Source organism: Somniosus microcephalus, chromosome 31 (genome assembly GCF_052327205.1).
Source record: "Somniosus microcephalus isolate GS21.2 chromosome 31, FLI_Smic_1.0, whole genome shotgun sequence".
Lineage (NCBI taxonomy): Eukaryota > Metazoa > Chordata > Chondrichthyes > Squaliformes > Somniosidae > Somniosus > Somniosus microcephalus.
Window position 1 is genome coordinate 38,200,548 of NC_141017.1, and position 26,233 is coordinate 38,226,780.

At 56.5% G+C, this 26,233-nt stretch overlaps 1 protein-coding gene across 1 annotated transcript in view; it reads right to left on the minus strand.

Moving 5' to 3' along the window:
* Positions 1-599: 599 nt before the first annotated feature.
* The window catches only part of LOC147097768 (mitochondrial adenyl nucleotide antiporter SLC25A23-like), a 76,335-nt gene continuing 50,701 nt past the window's right edge, over positions 600-26,233 (minus strand). The window contains exons 7-10 of the mRNA XM_085971865.1: positions 25,114-25,221; positions 23,387-23,554; positions 22,813-22,963; positions 600-1,402 (exon numbers count right to left, since the gene is read on the minus strand). Of these exons, the coding sequence (XP_085827991.1) occupies positions 1,218-1,402; positions 22,813-22,963; positions 23,387-23,554; positions 25,114-25,221 (612 nt within the window). The 3' untranslated portion in view covers positions 600-1,217. The remainder of the gene's footprint in view (positions 1,403-22,812; positions 22,964-23,386; positions 23,555-25,113; positions 25,222-26,233) is intronic.

Genomic DNA, 26,233 nt, shown 5'->3' on the forward strand with positions numbered 1-26,233 from the left:
CCCTCCCCTCCCCTTCTCTCCCCTCCCATCCCCTCCCCCTCCCCCTCTTCTGCCCTCCCCCTCCCCTGTCCTCCCCCTCCTCTGCCCTCCCCCTCCCCCTCCCATCCCCCTTCCCTCTCCATCCCATCCTCCCCCTCATCTCCTCTCCCCCCCTTCCCCTCCCCCTCCTCTCCCCTCCTCTCCCCTCCCCCTCCTCTCCCCTCCCCATCAGATGTGCCGGATCGTGCATCATAGAGTGACATCCCCGATTGTAATCGCTCCACCATGGGCGGCCGTGCCTTCAGCTGCCCGAGGTCCGAAGTTCTGGAATTCTCTCCCTAAACCTCTCCACTTCTCTACGTATCTCTCCTCCTTTAAGACGCTCCAAGCTTTTGGTCACCTGCCCGAATATCACCTTGTGTGTCTCAGTGTCAATTTTGGTCTAATAATTGCTCGTGCGGAGCGCCTTGGGACGTTTTACTACATTAAAAGGTGATATATAAATGCAAGTTGCTGCTGTTGTGAATCCTGGAATGTCCCGGTGGAGAGGACAGCGAGGAGGTTCGCGGTCGTGGAATTCTGCAGTTCACAGACCAGCCTCAGGAAAGGGCAGTGAGGGGTTAAGAGCAAACCAGTTTATTAAATTATTTAAACTATTATTACATACATACAGTGTTTCGACATCACGTTCAGCAGTAGATATTTCATGCATTACCAAGTTGCCCAGCTGTGTGGGCAGCATGCAGTGTGAGAAACCCTGTCTGTGCCTGATGCAGCACCAAGTTAGCCGGGCCAGTATGTTCAGCGGCCCCTGGCAGTCTGCACTGGTCCCATCCATCTCCAGTGGCCCAGTTCAGTTCCTCTTGCTGTAAAGTGTGTGTAGTTGGTGCACCTCGGGTGAAGAGGGAATCGGGAATCTGGTCCGACACCCTGCAAGAGGAGGCCAAAGACTATCTCCCCGCCCTTATCCGGGGGTGTACTCCAGAGTCAGGTGCTCCACAGCGAGACTGCTCCCCCTGGGAGAGACGCCGGTGACTGGAGAATTGTTGGGTCAAACAACAGAACTGCTACGGAAAAGGAATTAAGACTGGAGTAGACGATGGAGGATCAGGGAGAACGTTCTTCAAATTTGCTGGGATACCATATTTTTTCCTCGAGTTTTTTGATTGGAGAGGACACAGAATAAAGACAAGTACGAGGATGAGAATCGTTCAAAGGGCAGGGGTCTCCGCATCCAGTTACTTTGAGGTGACGCCCAGGAAGAATTTCATGTACTCGTACACAACGTAGCTGATGCTGACAGCGGGAACCACCTTCATGAAGTTTGGGGTGATGCCCCGGTAGAGGCCAGACCAGCCCTCCCCTCGCACGATCTTGTCAAACTGCTGAAACATGCTGAGCTGTGGTTCATCCTTGATGACAGCTGGGGAAGAGATGCAGAGGCCTGAAGGTCAGCTTTTTAAACTGTCACACCCCCGATCAAACCCACCCCCTGATCAGACTCACCCCCCCGATCAAACCCCCCCCCCGATCAAACTCACATCCCCAGATCAGACTCACACCACACCCCCCAACAAACCCACCCCCCGATCAGACTCACCCCCCCCGATCAAACTCACACCCCCCCCCGATCAAACCCACCCCCCGATCAGACCCACACCCCCAGATCAGACTCACCCCCCCCGATCAGACTCACCCCTCCCGATCAGACTCACCCCTCCCGATCAGACTCACCCCCCCGATCAGACTCACACCCCCCCCAATCAGACCCACACACCCGATCAGACCCACACCCCCAGATCAGACCCACCCCCCCGATCAAACCCACCCCCCGATCAGACTCACACCCCCCAATCAAACCCCCCCCGATCAAACCCACCCCCCCCCGATCAGACCCACACCCCCCAATCAGACCCACACCCCCAGATCAGACTCACACGCCCCCCCCGATCAGACTCACACCCCCCGATCAGACTCACACCCCCCCCCGATCAGACTCACACCCCCCGATCAGACTCACACCCCCCGATCAGACCCACACCCCCGATCAAACCCCCCCCCCAGATCAGACTCACACCACACCCCCCATCAAACCCACCCCCCGATCAGACTCACCCCCCCCGATCAAACTCACACCCCCCCCCGATCAAACCCACCCCCCGATCAGACTCACACCCCCAGATCAGACCCACCCCCCCGATCAAACCCACCCCCCGATCAGACTCACACCCCCCAATCAAACCCCCCCCGATCAAACCCACACCCCCCCGATCAGACCCACACCCCCCCATCAGACCCACACCCCCCAATCAGACTCACACCCCCAGATCAGACTCACACCCCCCCCCGATCAGACTCACACCCCCCGATCAGACTCACACCCCCAGATCAGACTCACACCCCCCGATCAGACTCACACCCCCCCGATCAGACCCACACCCCCCCCCGATCAGACTCACACCCCCCCCCGATCAGACTCACCCCCCCCGATCAGACTCACCCCCCCCCCGATCAGACTCACACCCCCCCGATCAGACCCACACCCCCCCCCGATCAGACTCACACCCCCCCCCCGATCAGACTCACACCCCCCGATCAGACTCACACCCCCCCCCGATCAGACTCACCCCCCCCGATCAGACTCACACCCCCCCCGATCAGACTCACACCCCCCGATCAGACTCACACCCCCCAATCAGACTCACACCCCCCGATCAGACTCACACCCCCCCCGATCAGACTCACACCCCCCCCGATCAGACTCACACCCCCCCCGATCAGACTCACACCCCCCCCGATCAGACTCACACCCCCCCCGATCAGACTCACACCCCCCCGATCAGACTCACACCCCCCAATCAGACTCACACCCCCCGATCAGACTCACACCCCCCCCGATCAGACTCACCCCCCCCGATCAGACTCACACCCCCCCCCGATCAGACTCACACCCCCCGATCAGACTCACACCCCCCGATCAGACTCACACCCCCCCGATCAGACTCACCCCCCCCGATCAGACTCACACCCCCCCCCCGATCAGACTCACACCCCCCCCGATCAGACTCACACCCCCCGATCAGACTCACCCCCCCCGATCAGACTCACACCCCCCCCGATCAGACTCACACCCCCCGATCAGACTCACACCCCCCGATCAGACTCACACCCACCCCGATCAGACTCACACCCCCCGATCAGACTCACACCCCCCGATCAGACTCACCCCCCCCCGATCAGACTCACACCCCCCCGATCAGACTCACACCCCCCGATCAGACTCACCCCCCCCGATCAGACTCACCCCCCCCGATCAGACTCACCCCCCCCGATCAGACTCACACCCCCCGATCAGACTCACACCCCCCCGATCAGACTCACACCCCCCGATCAGACTCACACCCCCCGATCAGACTCACACCCCCCCCCCGATCAGACTCACACCCCCCGATCAGACTCACACCCCCCCCCCGATCAGACTCACACCCCCCGATCAGACTCACACCCCCCGATCAGACTCATACCCCCCCGATCAGACTCACCCCCCCCGATCAGACTCACACCCCCCCCCCGATCAGACTCACACCCCCCGATCAGACTCACACCCCCCGATCAGACTCACACCAGACTCACACCCCCCCCCCGATCAGACTCACCCCCCCCGATCAGACTCACACCCCCCCCCGATCAGACTCACACCCCCCGATCAGACTCACACCCCCCCCCCGATCAGACTCACACCCCCCGATCAGACTCACACCCCCCCGATCAGACTCACCCCCCCCGATCAGACTCACACCCCCCGATCAGACTCACACCCCCCGATCAGACTCACACCCCCCCGATCAGACTCACCCCCCCCGATCAGATTCACCCCCCCCAGATCAGACCCACACCCCCCGATCAGACTCACACCCCCCGATCAGACTCACACCCCCCCGATCAGACTCACCCCCCCCGATCAGACTCACCCCCCCCGATCAGATTCACCCCCCCCAGATCAGACCCACACCCCCAGATCAGACCCACACCCCCCGATCAGACTCACACCCCCCGATCAGACTCACACCCCCCGATCAGACTCACACCACCCCCCCGATCAGACTCACCCCCCCCGATCAGACTCACACCCCCCCCCGATCAGACTCACACCCCCCCCCGATCAGACTCACCCCCCCCGATCAAACTCACACCACCCCCCCGATCAGACTCACCCCCCCCGATCAGACTCACACCCCCCCCCCGATCAGACCCACACCCCCCCGATCAGACTCACACCCCCCCCGATCAGACTCACCCCCCCCCGATCAGACTCACACCCCCCCCCCCGATCAGACTCACCCCCCCGATCAGACTCACCCCCCCGATCAGACTCACCCCCCCGATCAGACTCACCCCCCCGATCAGACTCACCCCCCGATCAGACTCACACCCCCCCCCCCGATCAGACTCACCCCCCCGATCAGACTCACACCCCCCCCTGATCAGACTCACACCCCCCCCGATCAGACTCACACCCCCCGATCAGACTCACACCCCCCCAATCAGACTCACACCCCCCCCGATCAGACTCACACCCCCCCCCGATCAGACTCACACCCCCCGATCAGACTCACACCCCCCGATCAGACTCACACCACCCCCCGATCAGACTCACACCCCCCGATCAGACTCACACCCCCCCATCAGACCCACACCCCCCCCGATCAGACTCACCCCCCCGATCAGACTCACCCCCCCGATCAGACTCACCCCCCCCGATCAGACCCACACCCCCCCTGATCAGACTCACCCCCCCGATCAGACTCACCCCCCCGATCAGACTCACCCCCCCGATCAGACTCACACCACCCCCGATCAGACTCACCCCCCCCGATCAGACTCACACCCCCCCCGATCAGACTCACCCCCCCCGATCAGACTCACACCCCCCCGATCAGACTCACCCCCCCGATCAGACTCACACCCCCCCCGATCAGACTCACCCCCCCGATCAGACTCACACCCCCCGATCAGACTCACCCCCCCCCGATCAGACCCACACCCCCCCCCGATCAGACTCACACCCCCCCCCGATCAGACTCACCCCCCCGATCAGACTCACACCCCCCGATCAGACTCACCCCCCCCGATCAGACCCACACCCCCCCCCGATCAGACTCACACCCCCCCCGATCAGACTCACACCCCCCCCCCCGATCAGACTCACACCCCCCGATCAGACTCACACCCCCCCCGATCAGACTCACCCCCCCCCCCCGATCAGACTCACACCCCCCGATCAGACTCACCCCCCCCCCCCGATCAGACTCACACCCCCCGATCAGACTCACACCCCCCGATCAGACTCACACCCCCCCCCGATCAGACTCACACCCCCCGATCAGACTCACACCCCCCCCGATCAGACTCACACCCCCCCATCAGACCCACACCCCCCGATCAGACTCACACCCCCCGATCAGACTCACCCCCCCCCCGATCAGACTCACACCCCCCGATCAGACTCACACCCCCAGATCAGACTCACACCCCCCGATCAGACTCACACCCCCCCCCCGATCAGACTCACACCCCCCAATCAGACCCACACCCCCCGATCAGACTCACACCCCCCCGATCAGACTCACACCCCCCCCGATCAGACTCACACCCCCCCCCGATCAGACTCACACCACCCCCGATCAGACTCACACCCCCCGATCAGACCCACACCCCCCCCGATCAGACTCACACCCCCCCCGATCAGACTCACACCCCCCGATCAGACTCACACCCCCCGATCAGACTCACACCCCCAGATCAGACTCACACCCCCCGATCAGACTCACACCCCCAGATCAGACTCACCCCCCCCGATCAGACTCACACCCCCCCCCGATCAGACTCACACCCCCCGATCAGACTCACCCCCCCCGATCAGACTCACACCCCCCGATCAGACTCACACCCCCCGATCAGACTCACACCCACCCCGATCAGACTCACACCCCCCCCGATCAGACTCACACCCCCCGATCAGACTCACACCCCACCCCGATCAGACTCACACCCCCCCCGATCAGACTCACACCCCCCCCCCCGATCAGACTCACCCCCCCGATCAGACTCACACCCCCCGATCAGACCCACACCCCCCCCGATCAGACTCACACCCCCCCCGATCAGACTCACACCCCCCCCGATCAGACTCACACCCCCAGATCAGACTCACACCCCCAGATCAGACTCACCCCCCCCCGATCAGACTCACACCCCCCCCGATCAGACTCACACCCCCCCGATCAGACTCACACCCCCCCGATCAGACTCACACCCCCCCGATCAGACTCACACCCCCAGATCAGACTCACACCCCCCGATCAGACTCACACCCCCCGATCAGACCCACACCCCCCCGATCAGACTCACCCCCCCCCCGATCAGACTCACACCCCCGATCAGACTCACACCCCCCCGATCAGACTCACCCCCCCCGATCAGACTCACACCCCCCCCGATCAGACCCACACCCCCCGATCAGACTCACACCCCCCGATCAGACTCACACCCCCCCGATCAGACCCACACCCCCCCGATCAGACCCACACCCCCCCGATCAGACTCACCCCCCCCCCGATCAGACTCACACCCCCCCGATCAGACCCACACCCCCCCGATCAGACCCACACCCCCCCGATCAGACTCACCCCCCCCCCGATCAGACCCACACCCCCCCGATCAGACCCACACCCCCCCGATCAGACCCACACCCCCCGATCAGACTCACACCCCCCCCGATCAGACCCACACCCCCCCGATCAGACCCACACCCCCCGATCAGACCCACACCCCCCGATCAGACTCACACCCCCCCCGATCAGACCCACACCCCCCGATCAGACTCACAACCCCCCCGATCAGACTCACACCCCCCCGATCAGACTCACACCCCCCCCGATCAGACCCACACCCCCCCGATCAGACTCACCCCCCCCCGATCAGACCCACACCCCCCCGATCAGACCCACACCCCCCCGATCAGACCCACACCCCCCGATCAGACTCACACCCCCCGATCAGACTCACCCCCCCCCGATCAGACTCACACCCCCCCGATCAGACTCACCCCCCCCCGATCAGACTCACACCCCCCAATCAGACTCACACCCCCCGATCAGACTCACATCCCCCCCGATCAGACTCACACCCCCCCCAGATCAGACTCACACCCCCCAATCAGACTCACACCCCCCGATCAGACTCACCCCCCCCCGATCAGACTCACACCCCCCAATCAGACTCACACCCCCCGATCAGACTCACACCCCCCCCGATCAGACTCACACCCCCCCCGATCAGACTCACCCCCCCCGATCAGACTCACACCCCCCCGATCAGACTCACACCCCCCGATCAGACTCACCCCCCCCCCCGATCAGACTCACACCCCCCAATCAGACTCACACCCCCCGATCAGACTCACACCCCCCCCGATCAGACTCACACCCCCCCCGATCAGACTCACACCCCCAGATCAGACTCACACCCCCCCCGATCAGACTCACACCCCCCCCGATCAGACTCACACCCCCCCCGATCAGACTCACACCCCCCAATCAGACTCACACCCCCCGATCAGACTCACACCCCCCCCGATCAGACTCACACCCCCCCCGATCAGACTCACCCCCCCGATCAGACTCACACCCCCCGATCAGACTCACACCCCCCCCGATCAGACTCACACCCCCAGATCAGACTCACACCCCCCCCGATCAGACTCACCCCCCCGATCAGACTCACACCCCCCGATCAGACTCACACCCCCCCGATCAGACTCACACCCCCCGATCAGACTCACACCCCCCCCCCGATCAGACTCACACCCCCCCCCGATCAGACTCACACCCCCAGATCAGACTCACACCCCCCCGATCAGACTCACCCCCCCCCGATCAGACTCACACCCCCCAATCAGACTCACACCCCCCGATCAGACTCACCCCCCCCCCGATCAGACTCACACCCCCCAATCAGACTCACACCCCCCGATCAGACTCACACCCCCCCCGATCAGACTCACCCCCCCCCCGATCAGACTCACACCCCCCGATCAGACCCACACCCCCCGATCAGACTCACACCCCCCGATCAGACTCACACCCCCAGATCAGACTCACACCCCCCCATCAGACTCACACCCCCCCCCGATCAGACTCACCCCCCCCCGATCAGACTCACACCCCCAGATCAGACTCACACCCCCCCCGATCAGACTCACCCCCCCCCGATCAGACTCACACCCCCCGATCAGACCCACACCCCCCGATCAGACTCACAATTTACAATTTACAATTTAATTTACAATTTAAATCGCTTTATTGGCATGATAAGTTACATCTTATGTTGCCAAAGCATCAAAATACATTTATGGTTCAGCACATAAACGCAGTTCTATTCATACAGTGTATAAACAGGTATATCCCTGAGTGTATAAATATACATTCGTATTGTTTATATATATTTTTTTCTTAGCTTACTGGTTGTCCCTCTGTTCATGGCAAGCTGCAACATAGTGCGCCGCCAGCGTTACACAGCTTCTCTCCTCTCCCAGTAGGAATGGGAGTTTTTGGTTGTCATTCAGATTTCTGAAATCAGGGCATATTTGTGAGAATTTTTGGTAGAAATTCTCCCTGATGCCCTGATATTTTCCACAAGCTGTGAGGAAGTGCATCTCTGTCTCCACCACTCCCTGACTGCAGTGAGAGCATATCCTGTCCTCTCTTGGCAGCCTGGTCTGCCTGTGTCTGCCTTTTTCGATCGCTAGGCTATGTTCGCTAAGTCTGTACCTTGTCAAGGTTCTTCTCAGTTTGTTATCCTTTACCATGGTCAGGTAATCAGCTATGTTGTATTGTCTGTTTAGGGCCAAGTAGCAATTGAGTTTGCTTTGGGTTTTTGTTGTTTCTGCCCAATATGTCAGATATTTTTCCTTTTGCTTAGCGACGATTGTGTTGGGTCGAATTCTTTGTGTTACCCTGTCACTGTCCTGGGGCTGGTTATTGTTAGTATTGTTAGTAGTTACTTCACTGAGTCCCAGGACTAGTTGACTGAGGGTATTCTTCTTTATGGTCAGCTCTTGGCATTTCAGGGCGTCGTAGTGATAGCATTGGGGATTGCTCATTTGTAGGTGATTCCAAAATTTGGTGGCTCTTTTTTGGATAGTGATTATTAATGGATATTGGCCTAGTTCCGCCCTGCATGCATTGTTTACTGTTTTCCTTTGAGTCCGGAGGATACTTTTACAGAATTCTGCATGTAGGATCTCAATTGGGTGTTTGTCCCATTTTGCAAATTCTTGTTGAGTTAGCGGTCCCCATACCTCACTGCCATAGAGTGCAATTGGTTCAATTACTGATTTGAAAATTTTGAGCCAAATGCTAATTGGGATTTCTATTTGGATTGATTTTTTGATGGCATAGAAAGCCCTTCTTGCTTTCTCTTTCAGTTCATTCACAGCCAGTTTGAAGTTTCCCGTAGAACTGATTTTTAAGCCCAAGTATGTGTAGTTAGTGGTTTGTTCAATTTTGGTTGTTCCTACTGTGAAATTTATTTTGGGTCCCTGATGTTTGGATCTTTGCTGGAACACAAGGACTTTGGTTTTTTGGGGATTTATTGTCAGGGCCCAAGTCTGGCAGTACGACTCCAGCAGGTCCAGGTTTTGCTGTAGCCCCTCTTTAGTAGGTGACAGCAGAACCAGGTCGTCTGCATAGAGGAGGAATTTAACCTTGGATTCATATAGGGTGAGGCCGGGTGCTGTAGATTGTTCAAGTAGTTTTGCCAATCCATTTATGTAAATATTAAAGAGTGTCGGTGAGATTGGCGAGCCCTGCGTCACCCCCCGCCCCTGTGGGAAGTATTTTGTTTGTTTGTCTCCAATTTTAACTGCACATTTGTTGTTTGTATACATTGATTTAATTACATCATATGTTTTCCCTCCTACCCCACTTTCGATAAGTTTCAGGAATAAACCGTCATGCCAGATGGAGTCGAAAGCCTTCTGGAAATCTACAAAGCATGCGTAGATTTTGCTTTTGTTATTGTGAACGTGTTTGTCAATTAGGGTCTGTAGGGTGAAGATATGATCGGATGTTCTATAGTTTGGCAGGAATCCAATTTGGCTTTTACTCAAGACATTGTGCTCCTCAAGGAAGTTTATAAGTCTTTTGTTTATGATGCTACAGAATACCTTCCCCAGGTTACTGTTTACACAGATGCCTCGATAGTTGTTTGGGTCGATTTTGTCCCCACTTTTGTATATGGGCGTTATGAGTCCTTTGTTCCAGATATCAGGGAAATAACCGACACTCAGAACCAAGTTGAAGAGTTTTAGGATAGCCAGTTTCATCACACCCCCCGATCAGACTCACACCCCCCCCCCGATCAGACTCACACCCCCAGATCAGACTCACACCCCCCGATCAGACTCACCCCCCCCCGATCAGACTCACACCCCCCCCGATCAGACCCACACCCCCCGATCAGACTCACACCCCCCCCGATCAGACTCACACCCCCCAATCAGACTCACACCCCCAGATCAGACTCACACCCCCCCCCCGATCAGACTCACACCCCCCCCGATCAGACTCACCCCCCCGATCAGACTCACACCCCCCCCGATCAGACTCACCCCCCCGATCAGACTCACCCCCCCGATCAGACTCACCCCCCCGATCAGACTCACACCCCCCGATCAGACTCACACCCCCCCCCCGATCAGACTCACACCCCCCCCGATCAGACTCACCCCCCCCCCCCGATCAGACTCACACCCCCCGATCAGACTCACACCCCCCGATCAGACTCACCCCCCCGATCAGACTCACACCCCCCCGATCAGTCTCACACCCCCGATCAGACTCACACCCCCCCCGATCAGACTCACCCCCCCGATCAGACTCACACCCCCCCGATCAGACTCACACCCCCCCCGATCAGACTCACACCCCCCCCGATCAGACTCACACCCCCCGATCAGACTCACACCCCCCCGATCAGACTCACCCCCCCGATCAGACTCACACCCCCCCCGATCAGACTCACCCCCCCGATCAGACTCACCCCCCCGATCAGACTCACACCCCCCCCGATCAGACTCACACCCCCCCCCGATCAGACTCACACCGCCCCGATCAGACTCACACCCCCCCGATCAGACTCACACCCCCCCCCCGATCAGACTCACACCCCCCGATCAGACTTACACCCCCCCCCGATCAGACTCACCCCCCCGATCAGACTCACCCCCCCCGATCAGACTCACCCCCCCCGATCAGACTCACACCCCCCCGATCAGACCCACACCCCCCGATCAGACTCACACCCCCCGATCAGACCCACACCCCCCGATCAGACTCACACCCCCCCCCGATCAGACTCACATCCCCCCCCGATCAGACTCACACCCCCCGATCAGACTTACACCCCCCCCGATCAGACTCACCCCCCCGATCAGACTCACCCCCCCCGATCAGACTCACACCCCCCCCGATCAGACCCACACCCCCCCCGATCAGACCCACACCCCCCGATCAGACCCACACCCCCCGATCAGACTCACACCCCCCGATCAGACTCACACCCCCCCGATCAGACTCACACCCCCCCGATCAGACTCACCCCCCCGATCAGACTCACACCCCCCCGATCAGACTCACACCCCCCCCGATCAGACTCACCCCCCCCGATCAGACTCACACCCCCCCCGATCAGACCCACACCCCCCCCGATCAGACCCACACCCCCCCCGATCAGACTCACACCCCCCGATCAGACTCACCCCCCCCGATCAGACTCACCCCCCCCGATCAGACTCACCCCCCCCCGATCAGACCCACACCCCCCCGATCAGACTCACACCCCCCCCGATCAGACCCACACCCCCCGATCAGACTCACACCCCCCGATCAGACTCACCCCCCCCCCGATCAGACTCACACCCCCCCCGATCAGACTCACCCCCCCCGATCAGACTCACACCCCCCCCCGATCAGACCCACACCCCCCGATCAGACTCACACCCCCCGATCAGACTCACACCCCCCGATCAGACTCACCCCCCCCCCGATCAGACTCACCCCCCCGATCAGACCCACACCCCCCGATCAGACTCACACCCCCCCGATCAGATTCACCCCCCCCCGATCAGATTCACACCCCCCCCGATCAGACTCACACCCCCCGATCAGACTCACACCCCCCCGATCAGACTCACCCCCCCCCCGATCAGACTCACACCCCCCCCGATCAGACTCCCCCCGATCTGACTCACCCCCCCCGATCAGACTCACCGCCACCCCCCCCCCCGATCTGTGAGGTGCCGGTTAGTTCCCTCAGTAACCCCTAGATGGCACCTTCACTTGTTTGTTTCCCTTTGCTAAATTGTTACTAGTTTACTTAACTGCCTTTTATCAGGTTTATCGGTTTCACCTGTTTTTGCTTTTATTTAAGTTCTGTGGTTTCTTCCCTCTGTGCTCAGTCTTGACTAGCCGTTTGCCAAGTGGTAGCTTGTCTTGAGCTCCTATGTTTGTAACTGTTTACCTGTGTGATTCCAGTAAAGTACTTTTATTTAAGACTGCATACCTGCTTCTCGCCTCATCTGTCTGCACTTGGGTCCAGAACCAGCCTCGCCCTGACAGCAAGACTGAGCCAGTATGGACCCAGCAGTGATGGTGGAACTTCGTTCTATTCTCTCCCATCAAGGTGCTTTCCTCGGCCGCCTTGAGCAACTTCTCCAAAGTATTTCGGACAAGGTAGATACGTGGACTCAGACCATTCAACACCCAGCCGCTGTGGCTTCTGCTCAGGATGTTCCTCCTCAGTCAGTTCCTTTGGGTGCTACCCCACCGGTCGCCGATCTCCAGACTCACCTAGAGCCTCGCCTACCCGCGCCAGAGTGCTATGACGGTCATCCGGGCAAGTGTCGCGGCTTCTTGACCCAGTGCTTCCTAGTTTTTGAACTCCAACCCTCCATGTTCCTATCACCCCGCTCTAAGGTAGCGTTCATCATATCACTACTCTCGGGAAAAGCTCTCGCCTGGGCTACCGCTATCTGGGAGCAGCAATCTTTCGTCTGCTCGGACATTCTCCTTTTCGTCGAAGAGTTGAGCAAAGTCTTTGACCATCCTGTGAGTGGACGGGAGGCAGCTAAGAGACTTTTGAATCTGCGCCAGGGCAACTGTAGCGTAGCCGACTTCGCCATTGAGTTCCGCACACTCGCTGCGGAGAGCCGCTGGAACACCGAGGCCCTTCTCTCCACGTTTCTTCATGGCCTCTCCGAATCTATCAAAGATGAACTGGTGTCCAGAGAGGTTCCGGAGGACCTTGACACGCTCAACTCCCTTGCCATCAGAGTGGATAACCGCCTCCGGGAGCATGGTAGAGAGAGGAGATTCACTACTTCCACAGAGGTGAGATCTTCCGGTGTTTCGAATCTGACCAAGAGTTTCCAAGTACCCCCGAGTCCACCTGTTAGCGCCGAAGAGGAACCTATGCAACTCGGCAGAACTCGGCTCTCCCAGTTTGAGAGACAGAGGAGATTGAGAGAGGGGCGTTGTCTTTACTGTGGCCTGTCTGGCCATCTCAGAGCCACATGCCCTGAGCTTCAGGAAAAAGCCAGGAGGATTGGGAAAATACGGACAGATCAAATCCCTTCTCCTACCCCTTCTGTGTTCCAAACCCTGCTTCCCGCTCGTCTCTCTTGGGAGGGACAACAGTACAACCTCCAGGCGTTTATTGACTCCGGGGCCGCTGGCTGTTTTATCGATGCCACCCTTGTGCGCAGCCTGAAAATTCCTTTCTCCCGCCTTGACAAGCCTTTACAAGTCACCGCCCTCGACGGCAGGCCCCTTGGTTCTGGGCGCATTCATCATATCACCGGAGTATTACATGTCCAAGTAGGGGAGAGACATCAAGAGTTGCTGCAGTTTCACCTTATCGATTCACCTGAGCTCCCTCTCGTTCTTGGACATCCGTGGCTCTCTCTTCACAACCCTCACATTGACTGGACTACCGGGACTGTGCTGGAGTGGGGTCCTTCATGTCTAGCCAACTGTCTTAAGGTCTTCCCTAGTCTGCCCCGTCCTTCCTCTCCCGAGCCAGCTGATCAGCTGGACCTTGCTCATGTGCCCCCTGAATATTCGGACCTCCATGCTGTGTTAGTAAGAGGCTGATGCACTATCAATTGCTACAAAAGACTGGAGATTGAGAAAGTAATAAACAGGCTTTTATTGCCAAAGAACAGAGCATGCCTCTTGTGGTTGCCTGGTATCCAAAAGGGCCGGAGGCTTCTGAGCAGCGACCTTTATACCCAGCCATGAGGGTGGAGCCAGGGGCGGAGTCAGCTGAGGCATGCACAGACAAGTACAACAATATGCAAGAGTGAACAACAGTACTAACAGTGAACAACAGTACTAACAACAGTGGTGAACAACAATACTAACAACAGTGGTTTACCACATTCACCCCTTGTTTAGAATTGAGTCCGGCGGGGTGAAGTGCACTAAAAATTCGTGTACTGAAGTCTATCAGGAGGCCTTGTAAGCCGTCCTGAGCGTCGCAGCAGCGGCGGTGATGGTGCAGCATCCAACGGTGAACCCGGTGTCTCGTTCAGAGGAGGTGTAGCAGGTGGCGGACCCTGGGGCTGCTGCATGCCGTCTACAGGGGTCAGAGCATGGGTAATGGGAGGTAGCGATGGTGGTCTCTCAGAGGCACCCGAAGGTGCGAGGTCTCGTGCGGGGACTGTGTCCTGGGGGTAGGCAGGAGTAGCGGTGGGTGGCGAAGAGGGTGTTTCAGGAGCACCTGCAGGTGCGAGGTCTCGAATGGAGACTGTGTCCTCCCGCCCGTCCGGGTACACCACGTAAGCATACTGCGGGTTGGCGTGGAGGAGGCTCACCCTCTCGACCAGGGTTCCGCCTTATGGGTCCTCACGTGCTTCCGCAGTAGGACGGGACCTGGAGAAGTCAGCCATGTTGGTAGCGAAATCCCCGACGTGGACTTCCTGGGGAAGGAGAACATTCTCTCGTGAGGAGTGGCATTGGTGGGTGTACAGAGCAGTGACCGAATGGAATGGAGCACCGCAGGGAGGACCTCCTGCCAGCGGGAGGTCGGAAGGCCCTTAGATTTTAAGTTTAAAAGGACTGCCTTCCAGACTGTTGCATTCTCCCTTTCCACCTGGCCGTTACCCCGGGGGTTGTAGCTGGTGGTCCTGCTTGTAGCAATGCCTCTCGCGAGCAGGTACTGCCGAAGTTCGTCGCTCATAAAAGATGAGCCCCTGTCGCTATGGATATAGCTAGGGGAACCGAACAAGGCGAAGAGGTCATTCAGACATTTAATGACCGTGGTACTGGTCATGTCCGAGCAAGGGATGGCAAACGGGAAACGGGAGTACTCATCAATTATATTGAGGAAGTACACATTGCGGTCAGAGGAGGGGAGGGGCCCTTTAAAATCGATGCTCAGCCGCTCGAAGGGGCGCGTGGCTTTGATCAGGCTCGCTCTGTCTGGCCTATAAAAATGCGTCTTGCACTCGGCACAGATCTGGCAGTTCCTGGTCATGGTCCTGACCTCCTCGATGGAGTAGGGCAGGTTACGGGATTTGATAAAATGGAAGAACCTGGTGACCCCCGGGTGGCAGAGGTCATCGTGGAGGGTCTGTAGTCTATCAACCTGCGCGTTGGCGCACGTACCACGTGATAGGGCATCTGGGGGCTCATTGAGTTTCCCGGGCCGGTACAAGATATCGTAATTGTAGGTGGAGAGTTCGATTCTCCACCTTAAGATCTTGTCATTCTTGATTTTGCCCCGCTGCTTATTGTGAAACATAAAAGCCACTGAACGCTGGTCAGTGAGCAGGGTAAATCGTTTTCCGGCCAGGTAATGCCGCCAATGTCGCACGGCTTCCACAATGGCCTGGGCCTCCTTTTCGACAGAGGAGTGTCGAATCTCGGGGCCCTGGAGGGTCCTTGAGAAAAAGGCCACGGGTCTCCCCGCCTGGTTAAGGGTTGCAGCTAGGGCAAAGTCGGATGCGTCGCTCTCCACTTGAAAAGGGAGGGACTCATCCACAGCGTGCATTGTGGCCTTCGCAATGTCTCCTTTTATGAGAGTGAAGGCTGCACAGGCCTCTGCTGTCAGGGGGAAGGAGGCGGACTTGATGAGGGATCGGGCTTTATCCGCATAGTTGGGCACCCACTGAGCATAGTAAGAGAAAAACCCCAGGCATCTCTTCAGTGCTTTCTGGCAGTGGGGGAGGGGGAGCTCCATAAGGGGGCGCATTCTATCGGGGTCTGGGCCGATGACTCCGTTCTCCACTACGCAGCCAAGAATAGCAAGGCGCGTAGTACGAAACATACATTTGTCTTTGTTGTATGTGAGATTCAGCCGCTGGGTCGTCTGGAGGAATTTCTCTAGATTAACGTCGTGGTCCTGCTGGTCGTGGCCGCAGATGGTGACGTTGTCTAGATATGGGAAAGTGGCCTGGAGCGCGTTCTGGTCAACCATCCGGTCCATCTCCCGTTGGAAGACAGAAACTCCGTTGGTGACGCCGAAGGGAACTCTGAGAAAGTGATAGAGCCGACCGTCAGCTTCAAAAGCTGTGTACTGGCGGTCCTCAGCCCTGATGGGGAGCTGGTGGTATGCCGACTTCAGATCAATCGTCGAGAACACCCGGTATTGTGCTATCTGATTGACCATGTCAGATATGCGGGGGAGTGGATATGCATCCAGCTGGGTGTAGCGGTTGATCGTCTGGCTGTAGTCAATAACTCGGCACTGTTTGCCGCCAGCCTTCACCACCACCACTTGTGCTCGCCATGGGCTATTGCTGCTCTCGATAATCCCTTCCTTCAGGAGTCTCGCTACCTCGGATTTAATGAAACCCCTATCCCCGGCACTGTAACGCCTACTTTTGGTAGCGATGGGCTTACAGTCGCGGGTGAGGTTAGCGAACAAGGAGGGGGGGGAGACTTTAAGGGTGGAGAGGCTGCAAATGGCGCGCGGCGGGCGATTTAAAAACTGCTGGCTGCAGACTGTGAGAGGGGGGAGGGGTCCACCATACGCTAAAGTGACACTCTTAAGGTGGCACTGAAAATCCAACCCCAGTAGGACGGCAGCGCAGAGATGGGGCAGGACCAGAAGTTTAAAATTTTTGTATTCAGTACCCCGCACTGAAAGAGTCACCATACAGTAGCCACCGACGTCCGCTGACTGGGCTTTGGAAGCCATAGAGATGCGATGACGCGTCGGCAGGACCGGGAGAGAGTAACTGCGCACCGTGTCGAGGTGTATAAAACTCTCCGTGCTCCCGCTGTCAAAAAGGCAGGTAGTGGCGCGGCCGTTTACCGTAATGTCCATCATGGACCTGGACAGTTGATGCGGGAGAGATTGATCCAGCGTCACGGAAGCCAGCGTATGTTCAAGCGTGTCGATGCGGTCGTCCGATGAGGCGGTGGTGGAGTCCGGGTCCCCCGCAACCGAAGTCGGAGGCATCCAAGATGGCGGACAAAATGGCGGCGCCCACGGTCCCGATCCCCACGCGGCTGGGGGAGCCCAAGATGGCAGACAAGATGGCTGCGCCCACGGTTCGCACGCAGCGCTGCTGGCATTAGCGGTCTTCCCTTTGCAGGCGCTAACGTAGTGACCTTTCTTCCCGCAGCCGGAGCAGGTAGCATTCTTCGCGGGGCAGCGTGCTCTAGGGTGTTTAGCTTGGCCACAAAAATAGCATTTTTGTGCCTTGGACATCGCTGCAGCAGTCGGAGGTGGCGGTCCCATGGCCCAAGATTGCGGTGTCCACGGCGCGGGGCGATGAGGGGAGAAAGCGTCCATATTTCTGTGGGCCGCGTCGAGCGAGAGCGCGAGGGACACTGCCTTTGTCAGGTCTATTTCACCCTTCTCCAGCAGCCTCTGCCGGGAGTAGTCGGACCTTAGACCCGCAACGAAAGCGTCTCGTATCAGTCTCTCCGCATGTGCCGCGGCCGATACTTCCTTGCAGTCGCAGCCGCGTCCGAGTACCCGCAGTGCCCGTAGGAAGGCTTCCACCGATTCCCCGGGCTGCTGTCTGCGAGATCTTAAAAGGTGCCTGGCATAGACCGTGTTAACCGGGCGTGCATACTGCCCTTTCAGTAGGTCGATAGCCGCCGCGTAGGTCGTCGCATCTTGGATTAAAGTATAGACTTGGTGGCTCACCTTCGAGGCCAGGATTTTCAGTTTATTTTCATCAAGAGTCACGGTTGAGGCTTCCAGGTACACCTCAAAGCAACGCAGCCATTGTGCGAATTTAGTCGACGAACCCGCTTCTTGGGGGTCTAGGTCCAGGCATGTTGGTCTGAGGGCTCGCAGCAGCGCCTGCTGCTCAGCGTTTTGCGCCATCGGTTGATCAGCATCCGCAGCCAACATTTAACTTTGGTAATAAAATTGATGCACTATCAATTGCTACAAAAGACTGGAGATTGAGAAAGTAATAAACAGGCTTTTATTACCAAAGAACAGAGCATGCCTCTTGTGGTTGCCTGGTATCCAAAAGGGCCGGAGGCTTCTGAGCAGCGACCTTTATACCCAGCCATGAGGGTGGAGCCAGGGGCGGAGTCAGCTGAGGCATGCACAGACAAGTACAACAATATGCAAGAGTGAACAACAGTACTAACAGTGAACAACAGTACTAACAACAGTGGTGAACAACAATACTAACAACAGTGGTTTACCACAGAGGCGGTCCACTACACTCCCCCCACACAGGTCGTACGACTGTGCCATTGATCTCCTGCCTGGCACTAGCCCCCCTCGGGGTCGGCTCTACTCTCTCTCTGGCCCTGAGAACGTTTCCATGGAAGAATACATCAAGGAAGCCCTCGCTACGGGTTTCATTTGCCCTTCCACCTCCCCAGCGGGTGCTGGCTTCTTTTTTGTAAAGAAGAAGGATGGTGGTCTCAGGCCTTGCATAGACTATCGGGGGCTTAACAAAATTACGATTAAGAACCATTATCCTCTCCCTTTGATGTCTTCAGCGTTTGAGCAGCTGCAGGGAGCTACCATCTTCTCCAAACTTGACCTCCGCAACGCGTACAACCTGGTCCGCATTAGGGAGGGGGATGAATGGAAGACTGCCTTTATCACCCCTAGCGGTCACTGGGAATACCTCGTCATGCCCTTTAGTCTCACTAACACTCCTGCTGTCTTCCAAGCTCTGGTCAATGACGTGCTCCGGGACCTGCTGAACCAGTTCGTGTTTGTTTATTTGGATGACATTCTCATCTTCTCAAAGTCCCCCCAGCAGCATGTCCAACACGTCAGACGGGTGCTGCAGAGGCTTTTGGAGAACCGTCTCTTTGTCAAATCCGAGAAATGTGAATTCCACGTCTCTATGTCATCTCCTGTGGAAGCGTCCAGATGGATCCTAGCAAGGTTCAAGCCGTCTTGAACTGGCCGTGTCCCACGTCGGTTAAGCAGGTTCAGCGGTTCCTGGGATTCGCCAACTTTTACAGATGCTTCATCCGCAATTTCAGCTCCATTGCCGCCTCCCTCTCCGCATTGACCAAGGGCTCGTCTTTACGGTTCAGTTGGTCTTCTGAAGCAGAACGGGCCTTCCAGGAGCTCAAACAATGTTTCACCTCTGCTCCCATCCTGGTACACCCGGACCCCACCCTGCCCTTTATCGTAGAGGTGGATGCCTCGGATATTGGAGTCGGGGCTGTCCTGTCCCAGCGCTCCCCTAAGGACCAAAAGCTACATCCCTGTGCCTTCTTTTCCCGTCGCCTGAAGCCAGCAGAGAGTAACTACGATGTCGGCAACAGGGAACTCTTGGCGGTTAAGTTGGCCTTGGAGGAGTGGAGACACTGGTTGGAGGGAGCAGAGCATCCTTTTGTCGTCTGGACCGACCATAAAAATCTGACATATATCCAGGACGCCAAGCGCCTCAACCCTCGGCAGGCCAGGTGGGCTCTCTTCTATAACCGGTTCAACTTTCTCCTGTCTTACCGCCCAGGGTCTAAGAACCTCAAACCGGATGCCCTTTCTCGCCAGTTTGACCCCTCAGAAAAGGACCGGACCCCGGAACCTATCATCCCAAGTTCCTGCATCGTTGCTCCCGTCGCATGGGAGATTGAGACTGTGGTGCGAGGGGCCCAACGTCAGGAGGCTGACCCTGGGGGAGGCCCTCCTCATAGCCTTTATGTCCCCAGTCAGGTGCGCGCCCAGGTCCTTCAATGGGGGCACTCTTCTCGATTGACTGGTCATCCTGGGATCCGTCGGACTCTCGAGTTCCTTAAGAGGAGGTTCTGGTGGCCCTCTATTGAAGCCGACACCCGGGCCTTTGTCTCCGCTTGTCCCGTCTGTGCCCAGAACAAGACATCCCAACAACCTCCACCTGGTCTCCTACATGCCTTGCCCATCCCCAGCCGTCCCTGGTCTCATATCGCCCTGGATTTCATCACCGGGCTACCTCCATCTGAGGGTTTCACTACCATCCTAGTTGTGGTCGATCGCTTTTCCAAGGCTGCTCACTTCGTCCCTCTTGTCAAGCTTCCCTCTGCCAGAGAGACTGCCCAGCTGGTTGTCCAGCATGTCTTCTGCCTCCATGGCTTGCCCCTGGATGTTGTCTCTGACCGTGGTCCCCAGTTCTCATCCAGGTTCTGGAAGGCCTTTTGTTCCCTCCTGGGCGCTTCCGTCAGTCTGTCCTCTGGGTTCCACCCACAGTCTAACGGCCAGACTGAGAGAACCAACCAAGATCTGGAGAGGGTGCTAAGAAGCTTTGTGTTCTCCAATCCTTCCACCTGGAGCAAGTATCTGGTCTGGGCGGAGTACGCGCACAATACCCTTCAGAGCTCCTCCACTGGCCTCTCACCTTTCGAATGTCAATATGGCTTCCAACCGCCACTCTTCCCTGAACAGGAGAGGGAGGTAGGAGTCCCGGCTGCCCAGGGGTTCGTCCAACGCTGCCGCCGTACCTGGAGGAGGGTCCGATCCGCTTTGCAGCTCGCTTCTTCTCGGCAGAAAGTGCAGGCTGACCGACACCGCCGCCCAGCTCCTCGGTTCCAGACCGGACAGAAGGTCTGGCTGTCTACCTGGAATCTTCCGCTCCATGTGGAGTCCCGCAAGTTGGCTCCCCGGTTCGTCGGACCTTTTAGGATTTTGGAAAAAGTATACCCTGTGGCCTACCGGCTCCTCCATCCTCGGTTAATGAAGATACATCCCACGTTCCACATCTCTCACCTCAAGCCAGTACTTACCAGTCCCTTGGTTCCTGCTTCCAGACCTCCCCCCCTGCCCCGCATGATTGACGGTCAGCAAGCCTACACTGTCCGTCGCCTCCTTGATAGTCGCCGGGTTAGGAGGAGCATTCAATACCTGGTCGACTGGGAGGGTTATGGTCCTGAAGAGCGTTCCTGGGTTCCGGCCCGGTACATTTTGAATCCTGAACTCATCAGGGATTTTCGCCGTCGCCACCCTGATCGTCCAGGAGGAACGTCAGGAGCCGTTCCTAGGGGAGGGGGTCCTGTGAGGGTGCCAGTTAGTTCCCTCAGTAACCCCGAGATGGCACCTTCACTTGTTTGTTTCCCTTTGCTAAATTGTTACTAGTTTACTTAACTGCCTTTTATCAGGTTTATTGGATTCATTTGTTTTTGCTTGTATTTAAGTTCCGTGGTTTCTTCCCTCTGTGCTCAGTCTTGACAAGCCGTTTGCCTAGTGGTAGCTTGTCTTGAGCTCCTATGTTTGTAACTGTTTACCTGTGTGATTCTAGTAAAGTACTTTTATTTAAGACTGCATACCTGCTTCTCGCCTCGTCTGTCTGCACTTGGGTCCAGAACCAGCCTCGCCCTGACACGATCAGACTCACTCCCCCGCTGATCAGACTCACACCCCCCCGATCAGACTCACACCCCCTCCCCAATCAGACTCACACCCCCCCATCAGACTCCCTCCGATCAGACTCACACCCCCCCGATCAGACTCACACCCCCCCCGATCAGACTCACCCCCCCCCGATCAGACTCACACCCCCCGATCAGACTCGCACCCCCCGATCAGATTCACACACCCCTGATCAGACTCACACCACCCCCCCCGATCAGACTCACACCACCCCCCCCGATCAGACTCACACCCCCCGATCAGATTCACACCCCCCTGATCAGACTCACACCACCCCCCCCCGATCAGACTCACACCACCCCCCCCGATCAGACTCACACCACCCCCCCCCGATCAGACTCACACCCCCCGATCAGACTCGCACCCCCCGATCAGATTAACACCCCCCTGATCAGACTCACACCACCCCCCCCGATCAGACTCACACCACCCCCCCCCGATCAGACTCACACCACCCCCCCCGATCAGACTCACACCACCCCCCCCCGATCAGACTCACACCCCCCGATCAGACTCGCACCCCCCGATCAGATTCACACCCCCCTGATCAGACTCACACCCCCCCCCTCTGCTCCCGGGGCCCGGCCCGTCTCTGCTCCCGGGGCCAGTCTCTGCTCCCGGGGCCAGTCTCTGCTCCCGGGGCCAGTCTCTGCTCCCAGGATGCTGCCACTGCAATGAGCCCCTGGGAGGTGTATGAGTGCAGCCTGGGATAACTCTCTGCCCCACTGAATTTCTTTCCTCGCTCCGCTGTCTCGTAGCTCTTGGTCACTGCCAGAAAGCTCATGTCAGCAGCGTTGCTCGGCTCAGTGTGTTGAGGGAGTTCACAAACCCAGGCCACTGTCTCCGAGTCTCCTACCTCATCCCCACCAGGCTGTGTCCGCGACGCTACAGGCGGTGCCTGGATCAAACCGAGAGAGCCCGAACTCTCACCTTGTGCTTGCATCCTGGTCCGGACCAGGGCCAGCGGATAACTTGCCAGCTGACCACACGTACTGGAGATGGTGCCACAGCCGAGAAGGACGAAGACTCCCGGGTCGGTGCTGTTCTGGCCGTATCTTTGTAAATAATAATTCTTCACAGTCTGGCATTGAATGAAAGAGAAACGCATGAGTAGGGAGTGGTGCAGGGGACTGGGAAGGGGCTGACAACGAATCTGGATTAGAGACAACCAGTGGAGCGCAGGGGCTTCCGGCCATTCAACACATGGGGCACATCCTCCCACGTGACACCGTGTAAAACCCACACTGTCAGCACTCGGATTTCAGAAAGGTGGGCGTGAGAGAGATTCATGGCAGGCCCATTGGAAACACCCAATGGCACCGTGCAGGTGTAGCCTTTCCAGAATTGGGTTGTGCATTTTGAGCTGGTGCCCAGAAGTCTGTCACGAGTAGTCGTGGAAGAGGTCACGCATCAAGTGTGTCACACAACAAATATCGGGAGAAACAGCAAAGGCAGGAAATGCTGCAGGAAATTTCATACCAGTATTTCTTTTTTTGAGACTTACTTCGTATACGGCGAGGTCGATCCCCGCGTAAGGAATGATGCCGATAACGTTCGGGACGTATCCTTTGAAAAAAGACCGTGGGCCTTCCTTCTTGAGCATATTTTGAGCGCAGTGAAAGATCCCCATGTACTGGCCGCTCTTCCCCAGGCCCATCCTGGTCTTTAGTACCTAAACGAGCAAGGATTTCTGGTAAGAACTTGTGGCTTCGCGATAACGGGGCATTCAGGGATGGAGGTAATCTTGGAAGGAATAACAGACATGAGATAAAGAAAGAAAGGCTTGCACAACCTCAGGACCTCCCAAAGCACTTCACAGCCAATGAAGTAATTTTGAAGTGTAGTCACTGTTGTAATGTAGGCAACGCAGCAGACAGTTTGTGCACAGCAAGATCCCACAAACAGCGACGTGATAATGACCAGATCATCTTTATTTTTACTGATGCTGGCTGAGGGATAAATATTCTCTGGGACACCGGGGAGAACTCCCCTGCTCTTCTTTGAAATGGTGCCATGGGATCTTTTACGTCCACCCGAGAGAGCAGACGGGTCTCGGGTTTAACACCTCGTCAGAAAGACGGCACCTCCAACAGTGCAGCACTCCCTCAGCGCTGCACTGGGAGTGTCAGCCTAACTTTTCCATTATAAATTACTATCTTCACACTTCGAATAGAGACTGGCTATATAAACATGTCACACTTTAAATTACAGCCTCCTGCCAATGGAATTATTGCAGCGCCACCACTGGCGAGGAGCTGTAACTGCAGCGTGACATGTTTACACACACAATCCCCATTATAAAGGCGGACATGGGAATTTATAATGGAAATTTAGACATAAGGACACAGTGTATGACTTTAAAATGTGGACAGAGGATTAACAGCTGCATATCCTGGTCCAGTTATCCCCAGCCCTCGAACCCCACTTCACCTGAAAACTCTCTTGGTATTAACTCCCCACATGCATTGCTGTTGGAAGATCCACCAGTAATTTTAATTTTAGGCCCATCGCTTAATCATGAATTTTTAAGCTGGCTTTAGTTTTAGTTTTCAGAAGAAATGTAGTTCTGTTTTTAATTCAGTGATTAAAAAATTCAACACTTTTAGCAAGCTGTTCATTTTAGTTGAGGTACAGCTCAGCCATGATCTGACTGAATGGCGGAACAGGCTCGTGGGGCTGAATGGCCTCCTCCTGTTCCTATGTGGTCAATAACAGGCCTGCTGGCAAGGTGCAATGTGGTGGCTCTCTGTCAGGTAATACTGCGCTGGGATCGAGTGATGGAGACACAGGAGGCTGGGGCAACTCACCAGGCAGTAATCACACATAGGAACAGGAGGAGGCCATTCAGCCCCTCGAGCCTGCTCCGCCATTCAATCCTGTCCCTAATCGATCGATCGCAGATTTAAAATTATGAATTGAGCCGGCATCTACTGCTCTTTGTGGGAGAGAGTTCCACACTTCTACCACCCTTTGTGTGAAGAAGTGTTTCCTAACGTACTCCTCAATGGCCTGGCTCTGATTTTAAGGCTATGTCACCTTGTCCTAGACACCCCCACCAGCGGAAAATGTTTCTTTCCATCTACCGTCAATTCCTTTCAAAATCCTAAAAACCTCAAATCAAATGATCTCTTAACCTTCTGTATTCCAGGGAGTGCAAGCCTCGTAATCTCGCTGGATGATTTAACCCTTGGAGCCCTGGTACCCTCTTCAGGCACTGGACGAGCTGCTTACCTCCATTGGGTAGATCAGAGTCTGACTAGTGACACCGGCCAGCGATCCTGCCACAAAGCGTTCGTGCACCTCGAGTGTGGAGTGTGTGCCCAGAAAGATCCTTTTATACTGTTCAAGAGTTTTTTTAAAAAGAAAGTCTTAGCAATAGGATATCATCACAGTGCCTTTTAATAACAAATTCAATCACTGGAAAGGAAACATTTGCAAGGCTTATGGGGAAAGAGCAGGGGGAGTGGGACTAATTGGAGAGCTCTTTCAAAGAGCCGGCACAGGCACTGACATGAATCAGTCATTCATGAAAGAAAGACTTATGAAATAATACTGAGTGGCCTACGGGTGGCGCTGTCCAGGGAGAGTACAAATACTCGGGCACGGGCCCAGCTTGCTCAGGACATTCTTAACAGGAACTAGTGAAGGACACAACTAGACCTCCATGTTGTAAAACAGTTGATTAAAGCTTTGTTTAACGTTTAGACCAAGTGTCCAGTAGTTTTCTTACGTTAGGCACAGTGGGCCGAATGGCCTCCTCCTGTGCTGTATGATTGTATCAATTAAGGATAATTTATGCAGTGCCTGAAAGGGTGGTGGAGGCAGACTCAATCATGGCTTTCAAAAGAGAGTTGGATAAGTACCTGAAGGAAAAACATTTGCAGGGTCTCGGGGAAAGGTCAGGGGAGTGGGACTAGCTGAAGTGCTCTTGCAGCAAGCCGGCACGGGCTCGACGGGCCGAATGGCCTCCTTCTGTGCTGTAACCATTCTATGATTCTAAGGGTCACTTGGGGTATTTTTCCTTTTGATTTATTGGAACGTTACTTGTTTAAACTCTCGAGTCCTGATGACGTGAGCAGCAATCTCGGGAGTAGGACTCGAACACACGACCTTCTGACCCAGCGGCGAGAGTGCCAGCCACTGAGCCACGGCTGACACTGTATCGCGAAGGGGGTTTTCATGTCACATATTAAGATGTGTTCAGCTTCCTGAAAAGGCTTTGAGCTTTAAGTAAATTGTGTAGATTTTATTTTTAACACACCTTTTTAGACAACACAGTATTTTAATTACTGTCTTTTTCTAAAATGACTGTAATCTCATGAGACAGAATGTGTACAGAATCTCCTGCAAC